The 18,254-nt window shown below is 45.6% G+C and overlaps 1 protein-coding gene across 3 annotated transcripts in view; it reads left to right on the top strand.

Moving 5' to 3' along the window:
• The window catches only part of elp4 (elongator acetyltransferase complex subunit 4), a 500,372-nt gene that overhangs the window by 12,090 nt on the left and 470,028 nt on the right, over positions 1-18,254 (top strand). For all 3 annotated transcript variants that reach the window (XR_011933067.1, XM_072466249.1, XM_072466248.1), the window contains exon 2: positions 8,189-8,224. Coding sequence is in view for 2 of the 3 variants with exons in the window: in XM_072466249.1 (XP_072322350.1) it covers positions 8,189-8,224 (36 nt within the window). In the remaining variant the exon portion in view is untranslated. The remainder of the gene's footprint in view (positions 1-8,188; positions 8,225-18,254) is intronic.

An 18,254-nucleotide genomic window follows, 5' to 3' on the forward strand; every position in this document is an offset into this window, starting at 1 on the left:
GCCAGCAATGTGGAAGCTGGCTCTACTGGGAAGCTCTGTACCTCCTTTCTGGCAAAGTCTCGAACCTGCATGTATCTAAATATTTCCCCCTGCTCCAGCCCATAATTCGCTCCCAGCTCCTTCAATCCTGTAAAACGACCCCCAAGAAACACATTTTTTAGTGTCCTAATTCCTTTCTCCTCCCATCTCCGAAAATTTGCATCCCACTTCCCTGGTTCCCCCGAATCGGCATTTCCCTTGACCCTGCCCGCAACCCAAAATGCTGTCGAAACTGCCTCCAAATTCTCACCGAAACTATTACTACCGGACTCCCTGAGTATCTCCCCGGGGCCGTCGGGAGCGGCGCTGTCGCCAGTGCCTTCAATCCTGATCCGCTACCCAAACTCTCCTCCATTCGGACCCATTGGGAGTCAACCCTTCTGACCAAGCTCCGTACCCTCTCCACATTCGCCGCCCAGTATTAATACATCAGGTTCGGAAGACCCAAATCCCCTCCCTGCCTTCTTCTCTGTCATAACACCTTTTTAATTCTGACCACCTTCCCTCCCCATATGAACGAGGTGATCATCCCTTCAATCCCTCTAAAAAATGCCTTTGGCAGGAAAATTGGCAGGCTTTGAAAAATAAACCGGAATTGCGGCAGCACGTTCATTTTAACCGCCTGTACCTGATCCGTCAGTGACAGAGGGAGACCATCCCACCTTGCCAGATCAGCTTTCACTCTCCACACCAAACTAGAAATGTTGTACCTTCGGAGACGCCCCCCCATCTTGAGCAACCTGCACCCCCAGGTATCTAAAGTGAGTCCCTGCCTTATGGAATGGCAACCCCCCCATCCCTGCCCTCACCCCTGGCTGAGACACCACAAAATATTGACTCTTGTCTAGATTTAATTTGTACCCTGAGAAAGGCCCAAACACCCGAAGCAGCTCCAGTATTCCCCCTATTGACACACAAACACGTATAATAACAAGTCATCAGCATATAAGGACACCAAAATCCAATCCCCCCCCCCCCCCCCCCCCCCCGCAGTATCCCTTTCCATATCCCCGAACATCTTAATGTGATGGGCAATGGCTCAATCACGAGTGCAAACAGCAGGGGGAGAGGCCATACAGTTATAGGGGATATACAATAAATGGAAATATATTAAGAAGGTAAATGAAGTGAGAGATCTTGGAATTCGCTGCCCGAGTTGTTGTGGAGGCAGGGACCCTAAACTCTCTTAAAAAGTACCTGGATCTGCACCTTAAGTGCTGTAAGCTACAGGGATATGGACCGGATGTAGGAAGGTGGGATTAGAAAGGCACCTGGGTGTCCTTGGGCTGGCATGGACAAGATGGGCTGGATGGTCTCCTGTGCTGTAACCTTTCTATGGTTCTATGTCGAACACCGTTATACTACAGTTACCGACTTCGTCACATCTGGCATCCGCGAGGAAAAATTATAGGGTGCATTAAAAATACATTAAATTTGCTTTGGACACTTATTTTGTTTGTTACAATTATGAGTGCTTCCAGGGATGAGGGACTTTAGTTACATGGATAGGCTGGAGAAGCTCTGGTTGTTCTCCTTTGAGAAAGAAAGGTTGAAAGTAGTTTGATAGAGGTTCACAATCACATAGGGTCTCGACAGATGGGATAAAGTGGCCCATTGTCTGGATGTTCAAGAATTAGAGGATAGAGGTTTAAAGTGATTAGCAAACGAACCAGAGATAACATGAGAAAAGAAAGCTTGACAAAAAAATGGGTATGATCTGGAGTATTTTGGTTGAAAGGATGGTAAAGGTGACTTCTACCTGGCTTATATAAGGGGAAGTGCAGGGAGAAATGCGACTGGCTGGGTTGCTATTCCAGAGAGCCAGCACAAACCAAATGTTTACAGCACAGGTAGAGGATATTCCATCGTTGAATTCTCTGAAATAGAGGGGGAGAGGTTGTTTGACCAGTTATTTTACAACTAGCATTTTATTGTACTTTGACATAGGCATGGGGATTGTTCCTGTGACTCCCGACAGAAATATGGTAACTCCAAAATGTGCCTTAGCCTTAGACAGTGGAGAAGACCTGGCAGTGAATGGCAGGCAGGCTGTGCCTGAAGAACTGGGGAAGTTATTGAGAAGTAAAGCTCGACCAATACTGAGGAGAAGCAGGTGGCTACCAAGCATGAAGAACAGAAGGAGCAGAAAATAGAATAGAGAAATAATTATGGGTGACTTTAATTTCCATGTAGATTGGGTTAATACTAAAGAAGGAGTAAATACCATCGCCGTCACGAGTGAAGTAGTATTAGACAAACTAATGATGCTGAAGTCAGATAGGTCCCCAGGCCCTGATAGTTTGCATCCTAAAATGGTTGCAATTTTCCAGAAATCCTTGGATTTAGGAGAAGTACCAGAGGATTGGAAACCTGACAATGAATGTACCACCTCTATGCATAAAGCGTGTAACTATAGGCCAATTAACCTAACATCTATGATTGGAAAAATGTTAGAATCAATTATCAAAAAGTTATGGCAACACATTTGGAAATCACAATCTAATCAAATAGATTCAGCATGGCTTCATGAAAGGGAAATCGTGTTTCAAGGAAGTCTCAACTAGAGTGGGTAGAGTGGAATCAGGAGATGTGTTGTATTTGGACTTCAAGAAGGTGTTTGACAAGGTACCTCACAAAAGGTTAAGTCATAAGATAAGAGCCCGTGGTATTTAGTAGTAAATTGGCATGGATAGAGAATTGGCTAATGGGCATGAAACCGTGAATGGGGAAAAGCGGTTCTTTTTCAGGTTGGTGACATGTAACCACGGCAGCACAGTGGTTATCACTGTTGCCTCACAGTGCCAGGGACCCGGGTTAGATTCCCGGCTTGGGTCACTGTCTGTGCGGAGTCTGCACGTTGTCCACGTGTCTGCATTGGTTTCCTCCTGGTGCTCCTGTTTCCACCCATAAGTCCCAAAAGACGTGCTTGTTAGGTGAATTGGACATTCTGAATTCTCCCTCCGTGTACTCAAACAGGCGCCGTAGTGTGGAGACTCGGGAATTTTCACCTTAACTTCATTGCAGTGTTAATGTAAGCCTACTTGTGACACTAATAAAGATTATTATTACCAATGAGATTCCAGAGGGTTCAGCACTGGCACCACAGCGGTATACAATATATGTATATATATAATATATTCATGACTTGGAGGAATGATGTTAATATACTCTAGCCAAGTTTGCAGACAACACAAAAATAGGTGGACGGTCATGTTGCGAGAGGGATACAAATAATTTGCAAAGAGATATTGATAAGTTAAGTAAGTGGGCAAGAAGTTGGCAAATGGAGTATAATGTGGGTGAATGTGAAGTTGTTTATTTTGTAAGGGAGAACAAAAGATGTGGGAGACAACAGTGCGTTAAAGTAGTCAAGCCAATCAAGGCATAAATGAGGGTTTCAGCAGCAGAGGAGCTGACGCAGGGTCCTGAGATGGGCAATTTTTATATTCATTTTTGGGATGTGTACATCTCTGGCAAAGTCATCATCCATTGCCCTTGAGAAGTTGGTAATAGACAGTCTTCGTGATAGCACAGATATGTGGTTGCAAGCTCATCTCCGGGTCCGATATGACACTGAAGTTGCGAACTGACTGATTCAACCTCTGGTAGTTGCCAGAGAGAGGAACAGAATTGAGGTGAGGGAGTTTGTGGCAGGGACAGAGGACATTGGCAATATTTAATTGGATGAACTTGTCTACTCCTGTAGTGCTGGACATCAGATAAGCAGTCTGACAATTTAGAGACATTGGAAGCTCGGAAGAGGTGATAGGGGCGAGCTGGGTGTTGTCAGCACACATGTGAAAACTGACATGATTTCTCATGATGTTGACAACGTGCAGCATGGATAGATCCTTTAGGTTACTGCAGGAATGGGAAGTGAAGCCTTTAGTGCTATGATTAGATACAAATGGGAGTATGCGAGTGTAGCCTTACCTGTTTGGATGACTGGTGGAGAGGCTTTGGATGTGAACAGTATGATCAACTGTTTGAGACTGATCATGGATAGTTTGCCTTTGTCACAGTTACATCGGATGCTGTCTGTGACGTTGACAAACCCACTTTGGTACTGTTGCAGGGGCGGTTCCATTCTTATCTAAGCATGACTAGAGAATCACCACTAATGGCTTCACTTCTCATTCTTGCAGTTATCTCTAGTGTCCCTCTGACTGAAGGGATTCAAACATGGAGTTCCAGGAAGATTAGCAGATGTTTGGGAGGTGACAACACATTCAAGGACTTTGGAGAAGAAAAAGAGGTTGAAGATGGGGTGGTCGTTCGCAAGGAGAAGCGATGAAAATAGGGCTTGAAGAGGCAGATAAATTAAGTTGATATTGGTAGGATATATTACTGTGGCTGTTCAAGGTTTATATTTCACACAATTTGTGTTATAGTCTTAGTTACTTCAGAATCCTCTTAAAATTATTCTGCATTACCTGGTGTGATTATCTCCTACCCTGGAAATGCAGTCCAAAGTTAGTTGTATTTCTTTTTTGCTGGTTTACCCTGTACAAATTTTGTGGACCTGTCAATTTGGATAACAATATGCTTACTGCTGTTTCCTCAATGTGGATAAATCCCAAATTAGAAAAGCAAGCTCTTCTCTCTATGCTCAAGATGTTTGTGGATCAAAGTGAACATAGATTTTCAGCCATGTGAACCTTCATGGTAAGTATTGCTTAGAAACAAATGGTTTGAACTTTCCATATGCTTTGTGCAGATAATGAAGACTGGACAACACTACAGTTGCCGCTTACGTTGCGGAGTCTTTAGGACTAACCTGACTGCCTCTTGACCTAATATTCCCTATTGAACTTGGATATCCAAGCTCAATAGGGAATGACTAAATGCTGATTCACTATCTTTCATGAGGGTGGTGATCTCACCAAGTTCAATCAGGTGTTTCACCAGGGTTCAAAGGTGAGGAAGTTCAGGAATTGGAATGTGATTCTTCACCACCTCACAATAGTACATTATGTTTCTGGAAGAAGTTGGAACTATTTTTGTATTGATTGTGATTCTTGCAAGACTTTTCATATTGTTTCCCGCATGTCTATGTCAAAATCCAAGAAAGGGACAGGGGAGGATCTTCTCTTATGCTGTACTTTACAGATTTATTTTGGACTCTGAATATTTTCAGAGAACCTAAATTTGAGATGATTATCATTTGAGAAAGAACAGTGCTTTTGGAATATCATAACTGACCAATTAAAACTCTAATTGATGGAAAGATAGCAAGCAAGATCATATTTTGCGGCGTTTATACCTTTGTTCTCTAAATTAGTTCTTTTATTTATCAAATGCTCTCTTCAGTTGCCTTGTGTTCTTGTGTTGCTGTGCTTGCACTGCTGGTTTTCAATTCTTTCATATAATCTCTTGCAATTGGTACAGACATAAATAAACTTGCTGGATTTGCTAAGGTCAGTGGCTTGGAATACCTAATTGTACTTTTACTGGATCTTCCTAGCCACTGACTTGAGTGAATCTGGCAAATGTGTAGTGCTGTGCAGCACTGGAGAAAATATCAAAGGAGTTTTATTCCTGTGCATAGGCCTTGATGATCTCTGTGTAGCTCCTCAAGCATGCATACTGAGAATGTGCCAGATACTGAAAGCTATTTGTTTTTATTATTCCTTCATGGAATGTGAGCATCACTAGGTAGGCCAGTGCTTATTGTCCATCCTAATTGCCCTCTAGAACCGCTTCAGTCCTTGTGATGTCGGTACACCCACAGTGTTGTTCGGGAGTTCCAGGATTTTGACCCACACCCAGCGACATAGAAGGATTCCTTCAAAGTCAGGATGGTGTGGGGCTTGGAGGGGGCCTTGAAGGTGATGATGTTCCCATGCATCTGCTGTCCTTGTCCTTCGAGGTTGCAAGTTCAGAGGGTGCTGTCGAAGGAGCCATAGTGAAGAGTGGAGAGTGCATTGCAGCAAAGATGCTGGAATTTGTTCACCTGGTGTAACATGATATATGCAGAATTCTATGTTTGGGTGAGAAATATCCATGTTGAGTACTCTCCCTTGAGAGTAATGATTCAAAAGAGAAGAAAGCGATTTGCACTCCTCTAGCACCTTTCATGACTACAGAATGCCCCAAAATGTTTGACAGCCAGTTAAATACTTCTCTGAAATTTATCCACGGTTATAATTTAGAAAACATGGTAGCCAATTTGTCCCTAGCAAGATCCCATAAACAGCAAAGAGATAGTGACCAGAAAATCTGTTTCTCTTTGTTGTTTAAGGCATAAATGTTGTCCAGGACACCGTGGTGAATGCCCATGCTCATCTTTGGACTGGTGCTGTGGGATCTTTTGTGTCAGCCAAAGAGGGCGCACAAGGCCTGGATTTAACAACCTATCCGAAAGACTTCACCTACCATAGCACTGCTCTGGTGTGTCAGCTTGGATTATCTGCTCCAGTCACTGGAGTGGGATTTAACCTTTTATGCACTGGAGTTGTAGCGCAACGATTAAGAATCATTCCTTTATGCCGTAAAGTTGTCTGTTTATAATTGGTTTCTTTTGTTGGTGTTGTAGTAAATGGTACAATATTGTAAGCCCATCTATGACGTGCCTTGGGTTTAGTTATATTGTTCATCAATTATTGCAAAACTTTTATCCTATGAAATCAGAAAATTGAAGAAATAAGTGTGGGTTTTATTTCCACGTAGCAACTGATGATTAAAATGAATGTGTTATCTTCTTTGGTGTATGTTTGTTGAGTCATAGAGTTAAAAATTCATATTAACTGGATGACTCATTGCTAAATGAAGTATTATATTTTTGTCCTGAAGTAGCTCAATCAAGTATATTTGAAACAATGGAACTTATTTGTGGTGTGGGGATGGGGAGTTGGTTCAAATAAAGTACTGTCATCTCTGTAAAGATAAATTGTTGTGAAATCATATAAATATTTTCATTGTTCTCAAATCAAACATTTTGGGTATAATTTCTAGGCTAGCAAATAAACTCAAGATCAAAGATCTGTCAGTATCTGACAGGGGCATGCACAGAGAACATGCCTTTATATCTTCTCCAATGCTGTCCTAATACTCCGAAAACATAGGATCTGATGTAGTTTGCAACAATACATAAGTAAATTTTGCAGTGACGATGAAGACCCAGTAAACTTATGGGGTGGAATTCTCCATAGCCCAATGCCAAAATCGTTTTCGGCGATCGGGCAGAGAATGGATTTTCGGGCTGAAATCAGCCGGCACCAGTTTGACGCTGGGCCGCCCCCTCCAAACTGACGTCATTGTGACACGCGCAGCGCACTGTTTCACCAGCGTTGGCGCATCTTCGGCCGACCCACCCACGATGCTCCACCCCCGATGGCCGCATTCCTGATGGCGCCATACACATGTGGTGAAAGCGGTCGGGAACCCGGCGTGCCGGCTGCGGACTGTGTCCAACGCCGCCACACTTGGTCGAGATCCGTGCAGCTGCCCGGGAGGGCTTCTGCTTGGGCTGGGGGGACTGGTGGGCAGTGGGGTCGTGGATGACAGGTTGGGTTCGCGCACGGCCGGCGCCATGTTGTACGGCACGACCGCTGCTGATCGTCAGACTTGCGTATGCATGGCCTGGAACCCTGCCATTCTCCCGCTGTTTTCGGCGCGGGAGGGAGGAGTTTCAGTCGGCATTGGTGCTAGCCCCTCACCGGTGCCGGAATTGGTGAGGGTTTCATGCTAATTTTTCTGTCGTAAAAACCACACATGTTCTGCTGGAGCCGGCACTTAGCTGCTGAATCGGAGAATCCAGCCCATGTTCATTATCTCATTTTTCTTTACTCATCCTTTGTTGCCTATTGCCCGCAACCCAGTACTAGAGCTCTCCACATTTTCTAGCTTTTGCACCTCAGCCCTTGCTGTTGTACGTGCCTTATCGCATCACATAATCTGACCATTTTTTCCTTTTACCTAACAACGAACTGCCTCAACTTTTTAATGACAGCAGCAACCTCTGGAGCACGTTATTTGAGATTTTCAACTTGTGCTCCTTATTGAGCATTTCCTTTATGTGGGATTTGTATGAGATGCAGTAGAAACTGTCTACTGTATCATTTGTGAACCAAATTCTATTCGCCATTTTAAAACCTTTGTAGCATTAAGAGCACTTTGAAATGTATTCACAATGTTAATTTCTTTTTAGGAGGAGGCCTGGCAGTTGGAACTCTTCTCCTTGTTGGTAAGTGAAATATTACATTTTTAGTAGCTCACCATCAAGTGGAGGTTTAAATAAAATGTCCATCTATTATTTGGACCAACCTAATAATCAGGTCCTTTATCTTTGTTAATTCTCGAAATGCATCAATAACTTGCATTTATATAGTGTTTTAAAGTGGTAAAATATCCCAAGGTGCTTCATGGAAGTGTTATAATGCTAACACTGAGGGTGGCGTAGTGGTTAACACTAATGCCTCACAGCACCGAGGATGCAGGTTCGATCCTGGCCACGGGTCACTGTCCGCGCGGAGTTTTCACATTTTCTCCTTGTCTGCGTGGGTCTCACCCCCACAACCCAAAGATGTGCAGGTAGGTAGATTGGCCACTAAATTGCCCCTTAATTGGAAAAAAATGAAAATGTATTAAAAAATTTATTATAACACTGAGCCACGTGTTTGGGCGAGGAGAACAAAAGCTCGGTCAAAGAGTAGATTACAATGAATGTAATCTACATTAATCTAATTAATGCAAGTGGGAGAGGCTCAAGAAGGGAATTCTAGAAATTGGGGTCTAGGCAGCTAAAGGCGCAGCCACAAAATGGTGGAGCAGTTATGACCCTATATACAAAGGGCAAAAAGGAGTTGGAGGGTTTTAGGTGGGTGACAATTATGAATAAGCGAGCATTTTTTTCAACACAATGCTCTTTTCTTTCAATATATGTATATATATATTTTTTTTTATTGCTGTTTCGGCAGAATTAAAATGATTGTAAATTCCCCCAATATGCTATTAAATAAAATCAGCAGAGGTTGGATGACTCTTACATAGGTACATAGAAAATAAGAGCAGAAGGAGGTCTTTTGGCCCTTCGAGCCTGCTCTGCCATTCATCACGATCATGGCTGATCATCCTAATCTTAGGTTACCTGACTCAGTTATGTGTGCTATCAAATTTAGGAGAGCTTTTCACTTCTAGGAGGACAGCATTATTTACAAGGAAGGCAAACCAGTGAATTCTGAAGATAAGGAGGGCTGACCACACAGACGGTCGAAATAATTTTCATAAGGAAGATTCTTTTTTTTAAAGGAAGGGAGGTGGCAAGGCAGAAGGATCTGAGCATGGAATTCCAGAGGATAAGAATATGGACCTTGAATGAGCAGCCACCAATGATAAAGTGAGATGTGGGGCAGGGACAAGAGAAACTTACTAATAAAAGAGGAAATAATGTTTTATTTTGTATTGTTCAGCATTGTTGCTTTCCAAGAAAGGAGGAGCTTGTTTAAAGTGGAGGTAAGCCTGGAGGAATTTGAAAGCAAAGTTGAAATTACTTCAGTCAACTTCCGGAAACCTGAGGAGTTAATGAGACCCGGGATGATATAAATTCAGAGCTGTACAAACTTATGAAGGAAAGATTTAGGGTGGACAGGATAAAATTGTTTCCCTTGGTGGAGAATTCTAGAACCTGGGGACATAGATTCAAGCATTGAAGGTGTAGAAGGGACATGAGGAAGAACGCAGAGGGTAGTGGGAGTCTGGAATTCACTACCCAAGTTGGTGGTGGTGGCAGAGACCATAAACTCTTTTAAAAGGTACCTGATCTGCCCCTTAAGTGCTGTAAGCTACAGGGCTATGGACCGGGTGCAGGAAGGTGGGAATAGAAAGGGCAAATGGGTGTCCTCAGGCTGGCATGGACAAAATAGGCCGAATGGCTCCTGTGCTGTAACTCTTCTATGACGTTAACTTTATAGAGGTGAGAAAATGTGCTGTGGGATTTTGAATAAGTTAAAAGCTGATGGAACATTAAGCCATGGTGCCCTGGCTAAGAGTATTCGAGAGGTGAAACTCAAAGTGTGGAAGGCACAAACTAAGGTTTCAGACAGGGAAGAATGAAGGCAGAAGCAAGCAATTTTATAAAAGTGGAAGAAAATGACCTTGGTAAGAGCACAGTGGTGAAAGGAACTGAAGTTAATGAAATATTCCAGCAGTAACACACATTTCCCCACTAATGGTACTGTTTTGAGTAAATCTTTATCTAAAGAATGGCGAATCCAATATTTAAACCTGCCTATTGTGCATGCCTTTTGCAAAATCAGTATGTTAGTAGTCATCGTCCCATGACATTGGGAGTCAGGTGATTACAGACTTGGAAGACAGGAATAATTGTACCAAGACATACCAACCTAATTTAGTTTCCATTTTGCACATGCACATTTTCATGTTTACATTTCAAATTCCTTTTTTAAAAAATATATTTTATTCAAGATTTTTTGGCCAAACATAACAGTACGTAGAGTTTCTTTTAAACAACAATAAAGCAATATAAATAACAGTGGCCAGTTTTAAACAAATAAATAAATAATATATGAACAGAAACAAAAACCAAACTAAATGGCAACTGCCTTGTCAAAAATAAATACTCTCCAAAGATACAATCCAACAGTCCAATATACATTACCTAAAACAAGTGCCTATACATATACAATAACATCCCTGAGAGTCCGTCCGATTCCTCCCCCCTCCCCCTGGGTTGCTGCTGTTGTCTTCTTCTTTTCAATTCCCTCTATCTTTCTGTGAGGTAGTCGACGAACGGTTGCCACCGCCTGGTGAACCCTTGAGCCGAACCCCTTAGTACAAACTTAATCCGTTCTAACTTTATAAACCCTGCCATGTCGTTTACCCAGGTCTCCACACCGGGGGGTTTGGCTTCCTTCCACATTAACAATATCCTGCGCCGGGCTACTAGGGACGCAAAGGCCAAAACATCAGCCTCTCTCGCCTCCTGCACTCCCGGCTCTTCTGCAACCCCAAATATAGCCAACCCCCAGCTTGGTTCGACCTGGACCCCCACCACCTTCGAAAGCACCTTTGCCACCCCCACCCAAAACCCCTGTAGTGCCGGGCATGACCAGAACATGTGGGTGTGATTCGCTGGGCTTCTCGAGCATCTCGCACACCTATCCTCTATCCCAAAAAATTTACTGAGCCGTGCTCCAGTCATATGCGCCCTGTGTAACACCTTAAATTGTATCAGGCTTAGCCTGTCACACGAGGACGATGAGTTTACCCTACGTAGGGCATCAGCCCACAGCCCCTCCTCAATCTCCTCCCCCAGCTCTTCTTCCCATTTCCCTTTCAGCTCGTCTACCATAATCTCCCCCTCGTCCCTCATTTCCCTATATATGTCCGACACCTTACCATCCCCCACCCATGTCTCTGAGATCACTCTATCCTGCACCTCCTGCGTCGGGAGCTGCGGGAATTCCCTCACCTGTTGCCTCGCAAAAGCCCTCAGTTGCATATACCGAAATGCATTCCCTTGGGGCAACCCATATTTTTCCGTCAGCGCTCCCAGACTCGCAAACGTCCCATCTACGAACAGATCTCTCAATTGTGCTACCCCTGCTCTTTGCCATGCTCCAAATCCCCCATCCATTCTCCCCGGAACAAACCTATGGTTATTTCTTATCGGGGACCGCACCGAGGCTCCCGTCTTTCCCCTATGCCGTCTCCACTGCCCCCAAATTATCAATGTAGCCACCACCACCGGGCTTGTGGTGTATTTATTCGGTGAGAACGGCAACGGTGCCGTCACCATAGCTTGTAGGCTAGTCCCCCTGCAGGGCGCCCTCTCCAATCTCTTCCACGCTGCTCCCTCCTCTTCTCCCATCCACTTACACACCATTGAAATATTGGCGGCCCAGTAGTACTCACTTAGGCTCGGTAGTGCCAGCCCCCCCTGTCCCTACTGCGCTGCAAAAATCCCCTCCTCACTCTCGGGGTCTTCCCGGCCCACACAAAACTCATAATACTCTTCTCGATTCTTTTGAAAAAAGCCTTCGTGACCACCACCGGGAGGCACTGAAACACAAAAAGGAATCTCTGGAGTACCACCATTTTAACTGCCTGCACCCGACCTGCCAGTGACAGGGACACCATGTCCCATCTCTTAAAGTCCTCCTCCATCTGTTCCACCAACCACGTTAAATTAAGCCTATGTAATGTGCCCCAATTCTTGGCTATCTGGATCCCCAAGAACCAAAAGTCCCTTGTTACCTTCCTCAACGGTAAATCCTCTATTTCTCTGCTCTGCTCCCCTGGATGCACCACAACCAACTCACTTTTCCCCATGTTCAATTTATACCCTGAAAAATCCCCAAACTCCCCAAGTATCCGCATTATCTCTGGCATCCCCTCCGCCGGGTCCGCCACATATAGCAACAAATCGTCCGCATACAGAGATACCCGGTGTTCTTCTCCTCCCCTGAGTACTCCCCTCCACTTCCTGGAACCCCTCAATGCTATGGCCAGGGGCTCAATGGCCAGTGCAAACAATAACGGGGACAGAGGACATCCCTGCCTCGTCCCTCTATGGAGCCAAAAATAATCAGACCCCCGTCCATTCGTGACCACGCTCGCCATCGGGGCCCTATACAGCAACTGTACCCATCTGATATACCCATCTCCAAAGCCAAATCTCCTCAGCACCTCCCACAAATAATCCCACTCCACTCTATCAAATGCTTTCTCGGCATCCATCGCCACCACTATCTCCGCTTCCCCCTCTGGTGGGGGCATCATCATTACCCCAAGCAGCCTCCGTATATTTGTATTCAGCTGTCTCCCCTTCACAAACCCAGTTTGGTCCTCATGAACCACCCCCGGGACACAATCCTCTATCCTCGTTGCCATTACCTTGGCCAGAATCTTAGCGCCCACATTCAGGAGGGAAATAGGCCTATAGGACCCGCATTGCAGCGGGTCTTTTTCCTTCTTTAGGAGGAGCGATATCATTGCCTCTGACATAGTCGGGGGCAGCTGCCCCCTTTCCCTCGCCTCATTAAAGGTTCTCATCAGTAGCGGGGCCAGCAAGTCCATATATTTCCTATAGAATTCAACTGGGAATCCGTCTGGTCCCGGGGCCTTCCCCGCCTGCATGCTCCCAATCCCTTTCACTACTTCCTCCGTCTCAATCTGTGCTGCCAGTCCCGCCCTCTCCTGCTCCTTCACCTTAGGAAATTCCAGCTGATCCAGAAAGCACATCATTCTCTCCTTCCCATCCGGGGGCTGAGCTTCATATAATCTTTCATAAAATGCCTTGAACACTCCATTCACTCTCTCCGCTCCCCGCTCCATCTCTCCCTCCTCATCTCTCACCCCCCCCCCCCTATCTCCTTCGCTGCTCCCCTTTTCCTCAGTTGGTGGGCCAGCAACCTGCTCGCCTTGTCTCCATATTCGTACTGTACACCCTGTGCCTTCCTCCATTGTGCCTCTGCATTACCCGTAGTCAACAAGTCAAATTCTACATGTAGCCTTTGCCTTTCCCTGTACAGTCCCTCCTCCGGTGCCTCCGCATATTGTCTGTCCACCCTCAGAAGTTCTTTCAACAACCGCTCCCTTTCCCTACTCTCCTGCTTTCCTTTATGTGCCCTAATAGATATCAGCTCCCCTCTAATCACTGCATTCAGCACCTCCCAGACCACTCCCACCTGGACCTCCCCATTATCATTGAGTTCCAAGTACCTTTCAATACACCCCCTCACCCTTAAACACACCCCCTCATCTGCCAATAATCCCATGTCCATTCTCCAGGGTGGACGCTGTTCTTTTTCCTCCCCTATCTCCAGGTCCACCCAATGTGGAGCGTGATCCGAAATAGCTATAGCCGTGTACTCCGTCCCCGTCACCTTCGGGATCAGTGCCCTTCCCAAAACAAAAAAGTATCCGTGCATAAACTTTGTGGACATGTTGCTCCCAGAAGTCAGCAAACTCTGGCCGACCTCGGCTTCCCCCCATGACCTCGGCTCCCACTGTGCGAGGCCCCCTCCTTCCTGCTTCCCGCCATGATTACCATAGCGCGGGAACAAAGCCCGTGCTTCCCATTTGGCCCCGCCCCCAATGGCAGGCGCCCCCAGCTCCTCATCCTCCCTCCCACCCCCCCCGCCTCCCCCACGACATGGGGAAGAGAGAAAAGTTACAGGGTCGCAGGATTAACAACTTGGGAAATCATCTCTTCCCCCTTTTCCCCCCCTCTTCACCCCACGTATTCGCCCCACCACTTTGTCCCAAATGTTCTTTTTCTAGCCCGCTTATTCCAGTTGCTCCTCGACAATAAATGTCCACGCCTCTTCTGCCGTTTCAAAGTAGTGGTGTTTCCCTAGATGTGTGACCCACAGTCTTGCCGGCTGCAGCATTCCAAATTTAACCTTCCTTTTGTGCAGCACCGCCTTGGCCCGATTAAAGCTTGCCCTCCTTCTCGCCACCTCCGCACTCCAATCTTGATATACGCGGATCACCACGTTCTCCCACCTACTGCTCCGAGTTTTCTTTGTCCATCTGAGGACCATCTCTCTGTCCTTATATCGGAGAAATCTCACCACTATGGCTCGAGGAATTTCTCCAGCCCTCGGTCTTCGCGCCATAACTCGATAGGCTCCCTCCACCTCCAACGGGCCCGTCGGGGCCTCCGATCCCATTAACGAGTGCAGCATCGTGCTCACATATGCCCCGACGTCCGCCCCTTCTGCACCTTCGGGAAGACCAAGAATCCTTAAATTCTTCCTCCTCGCATTATTCTCCAGCACCTCCAGCCTTTCCACACACCTTTTGTGTTGTGCCTCGTGCATCTCTGTCTTCACCACCAGGCCCTGTATGTCGTCCTCATTCTCAGCAGCCTTTGCCTTCACGACCCGAAGCTCCTGCTCCTGGGTCTTTTGCTCCTCCTTTAGCCCTTCAATCGCCTGTAATATCGGGGCCAACAGCTCCTTCTTCATCTCCTTTTTAAGTTCTTCCACGCAACGCCGCAGGAACTCTTGTTGGTCAGGGCCCCATATTAAACTGCCTCCTTCTGACGCCATCTTGCTTTGTGCTTGCCTTCCTTGCCGCTGCTCTAGAGGATCCACCGCAATCCGGCCACTTTCCTCTCCTTTTTCCATCCGTGTCCAGGGGGGATTCCCTTCTGGTTTACCGCACAGTGTTTTTAGCCGTTAAAATTGCCGTTGGGGCTCCTATTAAGAGCCCAAAAGTCCTTTCCACCGGGAGCTGCCGAAACGTGCGACTTAGCTGGTCATCGCCGCACCCGGAAGTCCATTTCAAATTCCTATGTTACCAGCTGCCCATATAAACCTGTTAAGCTGTACTTCTACCTTATTGCCAGTGGTGGTGCTGTGGCATCTGCTGCAGGAGTGTGCAATTAGTTTATTTATGTATGAACAAGCGTTACATTTCAAACCATAGCACTCCTGTAGTAGTAGTACTGTGACTATGTTAAATCCACCTCAGATCAGAAAATCTCTGAGCCCAATTGGACTTAATCGTAGAATAGACCTCTTCCTCTGATGACTGTTTTTGCCTCATGTTACTTAAAATTGTGCTTTGGCTAGTCAGGAAGCCAAAAACTTGACCCTCCAGCCCTGTGTTTCAGGGTTTGGCAAGCTTGAGCAGCCAACCAATTCTAAAACCACCCTTCTAAGGTGTGGGACCCTGGCAGTAGCCCCTGTTGCTCTCTTTTGTGGCTCTAAATATGGCAATTAGTAAGGTCGCCTTTCTCAATCTTAATTATGAATATGCTTTCAGAGTCGCCAGGTATCTCTCGATACTGCCACAAGGTTCAACCGAATACCGATCAAAGAACCAATACGCCAGTTATTTAGTTCAAAGTCAATACTACTTTATTTACACACAGTATGATTTACTCATACACAATAACACTACAGGCTAAACTATATCTATCACTAACACCTATACTTAACTTTGGGTGCCCACTTAGGTCAGAGGAACAATGGCCGTTGTTCGGATGTGAGGCTGTTGGGTTCGAAGAGGTACCAGGAGTACAGCTAAGGTCGTCCGTCTGGTAGTGAGCGTTGAACTTGAACTTACTTGCTTCTGGTGCTGCAGGTGAAAGGGTCTCTCCGGTTGAGAGACAATTCCAAGAGAGGGAACACCTGGCGAGGGTTCCTTCTTATACATGGGGGCTTTGTGCGCTTTTAGGCGGGCCTTAAACTTGGTCCCAATTAATTGGGCAGCTTCTCGATCACTGCCATCGATTTGAGCCAATAAAGGGGCGGGTGCCTTGATGGCTGGGCGTGTCTTAAATGGCCGTTGGCCTTGCTTTGTTTGTGTCTTCTTGCTGGGGTAGTGGCGATGGAATGTCTGATACAGTATCGGCTACCTGAGCACTAGTTCTTTGTTTCTCGGAGATGGGCCATCAATGTGCAAATCGGCCAAGAGTTTTGGTTCCGTCTGCAGTCTGTCTTCCCAAATACACATTCAGGCTCTGTGCCTGCTTGTTTCCTTTGCATTGTCCATTTTCCCTGTATGCTCTACGAGTGTCCATTTTATATCCCGAAAGTGGCCTTCCCAGATGGCTACATTCCCTCCTTGTGATCCTCAATGTGAAGTGTGACGGATCATATTACTGAATCTTCTTTGTTCTCTGCCTAAGTCGCGCACCCGCAATCAAGGACAGGTCCTATCCTACTCTGTCCTATGGATTCGAACCTTTACCTAAATTGCTTTTATTTACATAATATCATTATAAAATTTTAAGGGGCACGATAACATTCAAGCATGCATTACATTTATTTTCTTTTAAACACAGGAACCTCTAACTATCTTTCTCTTAACTATCTTCAGGCTGTTTAGCCAATCAAAAAGAATTTACAAACAGTGTAAAACTATACAATAGCAGCATTATATTTCTCTGTATCTTGGCGGTCAAGTACAGAAAATTCACATCCTTTCTTTTATTAGAACAAAACAAAAAATAATCGATGCACTTTATTTATTTAGAGAGAGTGGGGGGGGGGTTTGCTGGAGCCCGAAAATAGGGGGTCTGAATGTATATACCGGAGTGCGGGAGGCTTTCCTTCGCCAATTCCAAAGTCTCAGTGTCTGGATGACACTACAGACTATTGCTGTCACTAATAGGGCTTCTACGATGTATGAAAGAGAATACCATTTTATAAGGTTGTCGCACCAGGTTGGTGTGTCAGTGGCTGTCTTTCGGTGTGGTGTATGGCAGTGATGGGAAACATTCACGGCCTATGTGGTGTGGGTCAGGGGGGTCGCTTCCGTGCGCAACTGTAGTGATCCCACGATGATCCAAATGTAGGTCATGATGTCCGTCTTCATTTTTCTCTTGGTCTTCCTCTGTCTTCTGGTGTTTTGGATTTCCTGTGGACACAAGCATAATATCTGTTATTACCTTGTTTAAGATCTCGTATGTCTGTCTCTCCTTTTATCATCAATTGCCCATTAGAATTGTCACCATATGTGACTCCCTCATTTTTTTTTTTAAACCAAATATCTTTGGGTCAAGACATCCGAAAAAGAAATACTGTCGCATTGCAAGCAGTCTCGCAGCCTATGTGGCCGATGTGCTGAGTGGGCGAACAATTTCTCTGTCTAGCAGCCATGCATTTCATCCAAGTGTTTGAGGATGTAAATAGCCTGTGGGGATGGCGACCTAAGGGTCGCCGGAAAGCCAAAAAAAAATGTGTGGCAAAGAGCATTCTTTAAACCACAGACTAAAAAAATCAGTAAAAGAGTTTTGAAATAAAACTTCTGAATGGGGTGCGTGTGGGCCGCGGCGGGGCAAGAATGGGTGGAATCCCCGGGTAGGGCAGTGACCAGTGCTGTAGGTGCACAACCAGAGCTTAGCTGACCAGGTGGGGGTCCTCAGACAAGGCGGGGACCAGTGCTGTTACTCCACTGCCAGGGTGACCGGACAAGAACGGAAAGAATTTGTGTTCATCGTGGATAAACTGCCTCTTATGATTGCCGTCGAATTAGAAGAGTAGTTATGACTGCATCAATTTGGCATGGGGCCATGAATAAACTGTAACAAACGGTCATATACAATACAAACATTCAATATTTAAAATATCAAACTAAAATAACAAAATCGGGCAGGCTCCATCAGAAAGAAGGACACCGTAAATCTTAATCGGTTCCTTTTTACCATCATCTGGACACCTCATTGTTCTACTGCAAAAAGAATCGCAAAGGGGCTGGCCTGGTGGGAGTCAGACTCTGAGTCATCATCTTCTCCCGGT

Source organism: Scyliorhinus torazame, chromosome 10, assembly GCF_047496885.1.
Source record: "Scyliorhinus torazame isolate Kashiwa2021f chromosome 10, sScyTor2.1, whole genome shotgun sequence".
Lineage (NCBI taxonomy): Eukaryota > Metazoa > Chordata > Chondrichthyes > Carcharhiniformes > Scyliorhinidae > Scyliorhinus > Scyliorhinus torazame.